At 39.8% G+C, this 10,608-nt stretch overlaps 1 protein-coding gene across 1 annotated transcript; it reads right to left on the bottom strand.

The window, feature by feature from the left end:
- Positions 1 to 5,431: 5,431 nt before the first annotated feature.
- On the bottom strand, positions 5,432 to 6,724 carry LOC147627481 (protein SRC2 homolog). Its single transcript, XM_086814394.1, has one exon. The coding sequence runs from the start codon at positions 6,491 to 6,493 to the stop codon at positions 5,579 to 5,581; it is 915 nt and encodes a 304-aa protein (XP_086670520.1). The 5' UTR covers positions 6,494 to 6,724; the 3' UTR covers positions 5,432 to 5,578.
- Positions 6,725 to 10,608: the final 3,884 nt, after the last annotated feature.

Below are 10,608 nucleotides of genomic sequence, written 5' to 3'. Positions count from 1 at the left end.
TAATGTTTCTAACCTTATTGTCTCACTCTTCTCTAAGTTCACCTTTCCTTCTTGAAATCTATATTAAAAGAGACACATACATGGCTTGGGAGGGACCTTACAATCTCCCCCACTTAAAAGATTCGAGATGTCCTCATCTCGCGAGCTGGGGTAGTATCTATGTAAATCCTCTTGTCTCTTCCAAAATGGTGTCTCCACTAGGTAGAAATCTTCTTTTATCTAAACATTGTTCCTAAAGAGTCCCTTATTTCATGTGTTTGGCTCGTTTTGTTATGCTCCCAAAAGGTCTTTATTATTCTAAAGTTAATTGGCCTTATTAAGTTCATGCATCCATATACCTCTCATATACGGTATGGACCTTTTTTTTATATAATCATAATCCTTCCTTATAATTCCTTATTCTATACCCCCATGTAATATGGTACTTAACAAATTATCATGGAAAAACGTAAGGGAATCAATCCTTTACGCAATCTAACGTATGATAGCAATTGCATAATCTTAGTATCATCTTCTAGAATACCTCTATTCATCATGTACATTACTTCACATGAATCTTGCACCAATCCTCTTTTATTTACTCATAGAAGTACTTGTTAAATTTGGTTATCTTTAACCTTGCTATCCCTATTTCTTGACCTAATTTTACTCTAGCTCATGATTCCTTGTAGCCAAGGGTGGGCTTGGCATTCCTCTTGAATTAGGGGACCTTTTCTTGATTAACATGGAAGGACTCATGTCCTTCTCGACACTTTCTATTTAAAAAAAACTTTATCATAGTCTCTGGCTATAATTATGGATTCTGAAATAGAGGATGGTTTTGCATTCTTGACGAGGTTATTCAATGGTAGATTAAGCTTCCAAATGAATCGATGGAGAAGAGTTACCTCATCCATCTTTGGAGCTAATCGGAGAAGTTTTAGCAAGATTTTGGTGGTATTCTTCTAGGGTCTTTCCTTCTTGGATTAGCTCCAAAAATTCGTTCATTTTATCCCCTCAAAATCCTAGAGGACAAAACCTTTTACGAAGGTGTACTTTCATGGCATCCCATAACTAATTCTGGTTCGAGTCGTTAGATTGACAACAATGCTTCCAGCTAATTCGGCATTTCTTATGATTTTTAGACGAGCAAGGGTGAACTTGCTTCTTTCATTGAATCCATGAAAAGTTCAAAGCTATCAAATACTTATCATAGCACCACATCTGAAGGCACTTAGGATTAATACGTCTGAGATCTTCATTTTTTTGAAAAACAACACATCTAGTGCCTTGGGATTGACACATCCGAAGATTATCAAGATTAACATGTCTGAGATGATTAGTTTTCTGAAAATTACACATCTAGTATCTTGGGATTAACACATCTAAGAGCACGATCCTCTGGGAATTACACATCCGAAGTTAGACCCATGTTTGTTTGAGATGGGTTCAAGATCTTGGATGATAGTCCTAGTGTAAAGCATCCAATGGATAGCATTCATACGTCAACTATTCAAACCTTAATGGAGTTATAATCTTAATAATTTATAATGAGATATTAATGAGATATATCTTGAAAATTTCTCTAAACAAAGTTTCGGTCTATCCTTCTAGCCATTCAGTCTCTCACTAGTTTCTTAATTTGATCACCCTATGTTTTTCTTCAAAAGGTTTCCTCTGCAATCTTATTTCTCAAATTTATTGTACAAATATCTTGCGTGTGCACCCCCAAGATACAAGCACAATTTCATAGGATATTTGTCTCAACATGTGAGGATATTCAAACCACTTCTATGGCCAGTAGAGATGATTGATTCATCCTCATATGACAAACAATCACTTGTTTTAATCCCTTGATAGTTAACCTTTGCTCTGATACCATTTGTAAGGTTCCCCCCTTCCAAAATAGGAGAAACACTTAAGATAGTCTACTAATGCATAGCTTAGAGAAAATTTCCTACTCGTCGATACCTTGACCATGTAAAGATTCAAGGATACGATTTGTAGGTAAGACCTAGTCCTATCCTGCAAGGGGAGTGTGGTCTTCTAAAAGTCAAATTACCCATAGGGTAATTGATCATAATTTGGGCAACTACTAATCTTGATTCTTAGAGAACGCTTTTTTTCCTCATCCATGCAAGGCACAGCTGCTGGCCTAGTCTCCTAGAATAGAGTTGCTTGAGAAACTATTTAACTAGCATAGGACTTTCACTTAATCTGTTGGAAAGCTACCCGACTAATCGGGTCCACCCGTCCGTAGGATGGGGCTGGCGGGGCATTCCATCCTCCCACTTTCCACCCTACTCACGCATCAATTTGTTTTCCAATTAATCCTACCACACTATTTGACATAAATAAACATGTTTCTTAATTAAGGCCCTTTTCACAAGGTTCGTTAAAACAGCCTTTTTCCATAGTAATTGCCAAAAGACAAGATTTATAAAAAAGGTTTATAAATGAATCAATTCTATACAAGCCAAACTGACTCTCTTATTCTTTTCCTTTATGCCCATGATCTAGAATTCGGCCTTCCAACCTCTACATGCTAGGCAAAACCCTATGGGACCATACACCTCGTCTCGTCGACCGCCGTCGCTAGGGGGGCGAGGACTCAATCCAGCCTGTCGCCCCCTCAGGCTCCGTCGCTCAATCCTCCCGTCCCTCAGAGAGATGTCTATGCAATAGGGTGGGCTAATTCACTGCACTAGCCTAGGCCCTCAGAACTAGGCAGCATCACAATTACTCGCCTCAATCGGTGAACCTCATTCTCCCAATGGTATGAGGGATACCATGGGCAAACTTCGGGCCTTACTAACATCTCTATAGAAATTTGTCGTTTATCATTGCCTTTGCTCGTTAACAAGAGCTTCAGAACTTGAAATAGAAGAATGGAGAGTCTTCTAATACCTTCTCGTAGAATTGGAATTATCTGACCATCCTCGAGCTTAATGTCCTCTCACTCGTACTCTAACTCTTCTCTCTTTGAAGGACTATGGCAAAGTAGCCTTCTCTCTCATAAGGCTACGGCATACTATTCTTCCTTGAGACTACTTTGCTACCTTCTTACAGTTTTCCCTGTGTAGAGACCTTGACAGAATCAGCAAATTGTTTTAGCCATAACTCTCTGATAAAAACTCAGAATATGGTTGTATAACCAGCCAAAAGAATTGGAAGACATCTAGTCTACAAACCATCGCGGGTAGAGTAGGCAAAAACGTCTGTATATAGCCGCAAACGCGCCATCTTTAGAAACGCATTGCTTTTCCACATTTTTAGTATGCATGGACTCTAAATATGTAAAAGTACTCTAAATACGACCTCCTCTCATCTAAATTCGAATTTCCATTTTTGGAGATACTTATCTCTTAATAGAACTATTCTCGTCTTCTTATTTCTTTTAGGATTTTTGGAGCTAATATTTTGATTCTAACAATTTCTAATGTTTCTAGCCTTATTGTCTCACTCTTCTCTAAGTGCACTCTCTTTCTCTCTTGAAATCTATATTAAAAGAGACACATACATGGCTTGGGAGGGACCATACGTCCTTTTACAACTCATCGATCTAAGCTACAATTTGAGAGTCACAACCAATTCTTTTAGCATTATCATAGCTCTAGAGACTTCAAGAGTCGGGCCTCTTTTGTGTACTTTTTGTCAGCTCTATGTCTCTTTTGTGTACTTTTTGTCGGCTCCATTGTGAGCTATGTAACTTTTGTTACTTAATAAAAATTTAAGTTTCATGAACTTTCAGTAGAGAACAAGGATGTAATTTGTAAGGAGAGAGAGAGAGAGAGCTTTGATGGAAGAGGTGGGAGAAAGTGTTGCGAAAGCAATCATATAGGGTGATTAAAATGTTGGCTAAATAATGTGATATCTCTTTGGAGTCTTTAGGTTTGGAGCAATGTCACTTAGGACACACCACCCCATGGCACTTAAAGCATATAATACTATCCTTCTGATGTGTCGCAACCTCCTTTGAAAGTAGAAGTCCAGTTTGTTGCTTTGTGGGTAATCTTTTGGTCATTGCCCGAGGTTTAAAGTCCTTTCACAAAGTTCTCAACGTTGGTTTGATATTCTTGACCTATGTCGAGATTCAAAAGCTTCACCAAATGCAAACCATTAACAAGATGATTGCCTCCTTTCTGATGGAGAGATATTATGGCTACCTTGTGAAGGCAACCTTTTTGTGTTGCTTGCTCAAATTGGAATTGCTTCTCAAACACAACCACCATCGATTTCCTGAGCTTGACCACACCGATCTTGCTCAAAAGGATTGTCCATTATCTTCTGCATTTGGTGTGTAAAAATGCATTGCTTAATTATGATGTCTCTCCACCATACCAACATTTTGAAGGCCTTCTTGGTGTGAGTAGTCTATGTGTTTGATCATTGGATTCCTGTGTCTATTCTACAACCAATCAGCAACATGCTTGAAATTGTCAACACCAAAACTTCTTTAATACCGTTGAGAGTGAGTGTGTGAGAGAGAGAGAGTGTATGATCAACACCAAAACTTTTTTAATACCATTGAGAGAGAGTGTGTGTGTGTGTGAGAGAGAGAGAGAGAGAGAGAGAGAGAGAGAGTGAGAGAGAGGTCCAAAACTTCTTTAATACGAGAGAGAGAGAGAGAGAGAGAGAGAGAGAAGGGTGTGTGTGTGAGTGTGAGAGAGAGAGAGGGGGAGAGAAACAGCGTGAGTTTGATTCTCTCAACCTTATCTTTGTATAATGATGGTGAAGTAAACAAAGCTTACAACTTTTCCAAAGCCTCCTGCGACATGTGCATACAATTGAACCGAGGTTGTGAAAAAAAGCAAGAAAACCTTATCTAGGACTCTCCAACTAATAAGATCCGCTACAGTAGAAGGAAAAATCTGCTTCCCAAGTCTGGCTTTCTCTCGCTTGAAAGACTTCTAGAAGAAATGTAGAATGGGGAGAAAGCAACTCTAGTTATGGACCTCTCCTACTTGAAACAACAATATGTGTACTTTTTTTTGCTTAAATTGATCTTCTTGTGTCTCTAGATTACGGATGAACATACAAACTGAATGCTCTGCTAAACCCGAAACCCTAACTAGAAGGCCTAGCATGACATGTGCAATCATTCGTTAGTCCAAGCCTCCCTATTCAGAGCCCACTTTGAACAACCAGCAGACAAGCTTTGCTCATTACAAACAGTACCTAATCGCATCACTACACGGCTTGTTTGCAGACTAACTAATAATTAGTGTGGCCCATAGGATTTTTTTTTTGTTTCCAAAAACCTCTTCTCCGCTCTCACAACATTATGACAGATGATGGACACCTCCACTCTCGTGGATAAGAGTATATTTGCCCCATTATCAGCATATCTTGAATTATGTAGGCAACCAAAGCTAGAACTCTACAAGTTAAGATGCCGGCAAGCCGTAGAAAAGAAGCCACAAGTTGAAATTATGACATAGTAATCGTATCGTGCTAAGCTTCTCATTGTTTCTTAATCAAGATTATAACACTTAAAAAACGTTTCAAAAGCTTAAGGTGCACTGATGGGCAACACTGAAATGGCTAAAAGCAAAGCTCTGGCAATCATCCACACACCACACACACCATAGGCACCGGCCTAAAAATCATCCCCAATATAGTCATCCCCACCAAAGTCCCCCCCACCAAAGTCATCACCACCAGCGTCAAGCTCTTCAAAGCGTGCCGCATCGGCTTCAGCTTGCTCGTCAGCGGCCTCATTCTCCTCATGCTGCACAAACTCGCCGAGGGCAAGCCCCCCGACAGCGCCAGCGAGGGCGCCCACGGCGAGCCCAGTGCCGATCCCACCGAACTTGCTCTCCTTCGTGGGAGCCTCTACAGGCTGCTGGTAGGCAGAAGACCCACTGTAAGTCGAGGAAGGGGGCTGGTTATAGTAAGAAGGCTGTGGGGGAGGTGCTCCATAGGAAGGTACTTGTGGGGGTGGAGCACCGTAGGAAGGGTAGCTTCGGTATGGCTGGTTGGGGTAACCCTGGCCATACGGTTGGGCAGGGTATGGAGAGGCATAGCCAGGATAGCCAGATTGAGGCTGCCCAGCTGGGTAGTAGTTTTGCCCATATGCAGCAGGAGGGGGAGGCGCATAAGGCCCCCTCCTCTCTCTCAGCCTCAAGGAAATGTCCACCTTACCGTGAGGGCGCCCGGACGGGCGTTTCAGTTTCAGACTGTAGTCCTGCGTCTCGTCCAAGCCCCCTGCATCTACGACCTCCAAGAGCGGGAGGGTTGCCCTGCCCACGATGGCCTTGCCCGGGTGGGAAGCCTTGTCGTGGTAGATCTCGATGGTGAGGCGAGCTTCCTCGATGTCCTGGTTCACATCGTAGAGGGTGAACTTCTGGCCCCAGCTTGGCTCGGTGTCACCGCCTGCGTCCACCCTGGTGGTCACCTTGGCCTGATTGTCCACCCAGGCCACAGCATAGGCGCACAGATCGCCATGCTTCCAGTTCACGTTCTTCAAATCCCTCGCTCCAGCGATGGTGATCTCCACATCAGTGGGTGCCATGGCTGTGCCAAAGAGAGGAAAAATCAGGCAAGGTCTAGCTTGGATCGATGAATGCAACACTTTGAGCGGGAGGAGGAGGACGAGAGGCGAGGGTACTAAATAGCGGGATCGGGCGACGGGGGGGACTTGGGGCGACTCGGGCTTTGGCTTTTTTTTTTTTCTCTCTTTCTTTCTTTCTACGCGGAAGTATTATGCAGGCTGCGTTTTCTTGTCCGAACTAATATTTACACCAGTTGTAATTCTGGTTAGCCCTGGATAGTGCATACTTTTGCTTGAGAGCACGCGCTAGGGTCAAGACTAACAGCATTTTAGTGTATTTGTATTGGCAGAATGAAGAAAACCTGACTGAGAACACGTGTTATGGTCAAGATGAATCCCGACTTCTTCTTCTTCTTATTTTGACTAATCGACACAAATGCTTGTTTCTACCATGTTGGTCACTGGTGCTATCCACCCAAATTCACTCATGTTCATGTGTATTCAACCAAGTACCACTGGTGATGTTTATGTAAACTGAACATGTTCACAGAAATTCAATCATGTTCACGTGTAACCAAGTACCAATGTGGTGACTACTGGTGATGCTCATGTTATTTCATCCGTGTTCACCGAAAATCAACAAGCTCAACCAAAAGGGCTTTCTCATTGTCTTTGGTTGTATTTGAATTTTGAAAAAGTCGATTCAAATACATAGGCTTCATCCAACTTTGTCTGATTACACACGCACAAGTTTGTTTCTTTGCACTCTTGGCTATTTACTATGTGTAATATTTTGTATGTGAACACATTATCTAATGTTGAGAGCCTATTGGTGGACTAAAAGACCTCCATCTGAATGACTGCATTACTAGTAGTAGGTAGTTGGTACTACTCTCTATAAGCAAGGTTTTCAACACTACACTTGTAAGATCTTCACATATGCAATGACCTTTCAAAATGTTGAACTACATTGGTAAAAACAAAGCATTGTGAAAAATGCAAAGGATTTAGAACTAATAAAGTCTCAAAATTGTGTTCCTTCAAACCTATGCATGTATTTCAAGAACGTTTTTTCTTCCTCATTGAGTTGCGCATTGCCAAAGTTCTTTACATATCAACCCACACACCCACAAGTAAAGATGTAAAGTGTTTCTTCATAGTGGTCAAGCATGTGTAAAGTACTATGTGTCCATTCTCAAAATTTCTTGCCCATTGATAAGGATGGACGATGACCAAAGACCTAGCCAAGAAACTTTTAAATGTGGGAAAAAAATTATGACAAATAGCTTTATGACAAATAGCTTTATGATTCATAGCTACACTTGATCTTTATGATTCATAGCTACACTTGATCAAATAAGCCAACCAATTGACCCTCGAGTACCTCAAATTTGAATGGCGCGTGACCCCATGATTCTTCCATTATTTGAAGGTTGAAATAGTGACCTATCGTTTTAACTTACATGTTTGAAGGACATAAAGAAGCTATTATTTTGAAAAATAAATATTTTCAGTTCCTTCTATAAATGGTAAAATGCATGTAGGAGTGCTAAGAAAATTTTAAGGGCTTTGAGTTTATAAGTATATGGTAACTTTAAACAATGTCTTTATATTTCTAGCCAATCAATTCTTGACGAAAAGTTTATCCTGCCTCCTATCTATTTGAGATGGATTTTGCAAAGCTGGATTAGAAGAAGTTGAAGCAAATCTAAACTTTTTTCAACCTTAGCTAGGTTTATACGCTTCCATTAATGAAGTTTGATATCCTTAGGGTTCCAACCTACCCTTATAAATTAACCAAAAAACCATCGTTCACACTCATAAAGTGGTAAACCCACCTTGAAGCTAAAGAAAGAGAGTTTCTTACTAGAATACGGTAGGACAAGGAATATTCTTTGAGTGATAATTTGTACTTGAGTGGATTTTTCCTCTTGTAAAGGGGAGGAAATGATAAAAGCACCTATAATAATTTCAAAATATGCTTCCAAAAAACTTGTGAAGGCAGTGGCCTTGTGTAAATCATCTTTAATAACGCTCAAGAATTCTCACAATGCAAAGACACAATCCCCAATTTGTGCCAGTAAAGTTCTCTTGCTTTCTACTTAGTCTTAATGTGTGTGTGTGTGAGAGAGAGAGAGAGAGAGTGAGAGAGTTGAAAGTAGAAAATAGAATGATTTATTGGTGTATGTTCCTTCCTATTCTTTGTGTGAGATGGAGTAGAGACTGAGAAAGTAGCCTCTTTGGTGAGGAAAGGCTTGAGAAGTTGTACAAGAGGGTCGATCTCGAGAGTAAGGTAAGTTCCTCACACTACTTTCTTGTCTTTATATGGATGAGGATGAGTTAGATTTTTGGGAAGGGTAGGAAAGGGGCATAACATTTTTGGTGGTGATGTGAAGGAGGCTTCCAAGCTCTCTCCATATTCTTTTGGAGCCTCAACTCCCCATAGTCCCTTTTCCCTTTGCCACATTACTCTATGAGTGATGACTCATGGTTGAGAATAAGATATGGGTGGAGAAGAATGAAAAACGAGGAAATTGTCTAGTTGCTAAGTTTTTTGTTTAAAGTTTGTGTTTCTGACTAAGAACATATTAGGGAGTTTGGGAAAAATCCCAATTTCCATTTTGCAAGATGAAAAAATGGAGGGCATGGAATTTACCCTTTTAAGATTTTATCAAAACCCCCTCATGTGACATATCATTGGAAATCTCTTGATAAGTAGGTTCGAAATCCACATTCTCCGACAACTTTGGAATTGGTATGCTCAAGATACACCAAAAAGTAGATTGAAAAGTAAATTCCCAAAGTAATGGGATTTTTCCAAACTTCCTAATATGGTCTTAGCAGTTGATTTCATTTGATTTGTTCAGTTTTTGCATTCCAAGTATCATTCGTGAGTTTGTAGTTTTTTGTCTTGTTTTTTCCATAAACTAATCACCAAAAGGTGCAATGGGTCCAATTGCCATTTTAATTGCAGCCCATTTTACATTTTAATTGCAGTCCTTACATCAAAAGGGCTCAAACCTTAAGAAACACTAACGAATTCCACTCTTTGTTAGTCAACCTACATTTTCACGCCATGGGAATACCTATATTTTCATGCACATGAAAATGAGTTTTTCACTTTGTGAAATTCTTTGCACAAATCGAGACTTCTATGATTATCTTTTTCTAAAATAGGGTTTATTTTATCTAAATAAATCTTATCCTTATCATATGAAAGCATTGAAAATCTATCTAGATTTTCATGCATGTGAAAATCTATTTATGTCTCTAATTAAGGTAAGTGTAAATTAACATTAATTGATGTCATTTGAGGAAACTTTATGCACACAAGTAAAATCAAAATCAACCTTTAATGCATTTTCACGTATATGAGAATCTAATCTTCATGCACATGAAAAAGCAATGAAAATCTATCTAGATTTTCATTCACATGAAAGTTTATTTATATCTCTAATTAAGGTAAGGGTAGACTATCATCAATTAATGTAGTTTGAGAAAAATTTATCTGCACAAGGTAAAACCATAATCAACCTTCAATGCATTTTCACATATGTGAGAATCTAATGTTCACACATGTGAAACTTTGAGAAAGGAGCCCCCATACCATTGCTTCCTTATTAGATAAGGTTATGTAAAACAACAAATTGGGTAATCTAACATTAACTTGTCTCAATTCTCACATACGTGAGAATCTATTCCAACATTTTTAGTACGACCCTGAGGAGGGAAGGAAGATCATGGTTAGTAGCCATGATGTGGGGTTAGTGGAAAATCCCATCAAGTGGAGTCCATCAAGTGGATGAGGTAGCTTCATCCACTTTATTCATTAATGAAGATGTAGCCTAGTGGAAGACACAACCAGCAAGCTCCTACTTCAATGGCTAGTTTCAATGGCAAAGGGTAGGTCCACCCCCATTCTACAATAGAAGGTAGAATCTAAAGAAGGAGATGACATGTTTGTTGAAGAGGCTTGTTGAAGCACGAAGGACACATCCATATCCAAAGTGGGTGAAGTAGCTTTTTGACAAGAAATCTCCCTTGTCTAGAGACGATGACCTAGTAGGAGATTAAGGAGAAAAAGAGAGCACATGCACACATTATCTGGCCTTGATGGATGAGATAATGAAGGTGCA

The sequence above is a fragment of the Cibotium barometz genome, chromosome 20 (assembly GCF_041138505.1).
Source record: "Cibotium barometz isolate CiBa-2024 chromosome 20, ASM4113850v1, whole genome shotgun sequence".
In the NCBI taxonomy this organism is placed as follows: domain Eukaryota; kingdom Viridiplantae; phylum Streptophyta; class Polypodiopsida; order Cyatheales; family Cibotiaceae; genus Cibotium; species Cibotium barometz.
The sequence above is the reverse complement of the archived record's forward strand: the minus strand, read 5'-3'. Positions and strand labels throughout refer to the sequence as shown.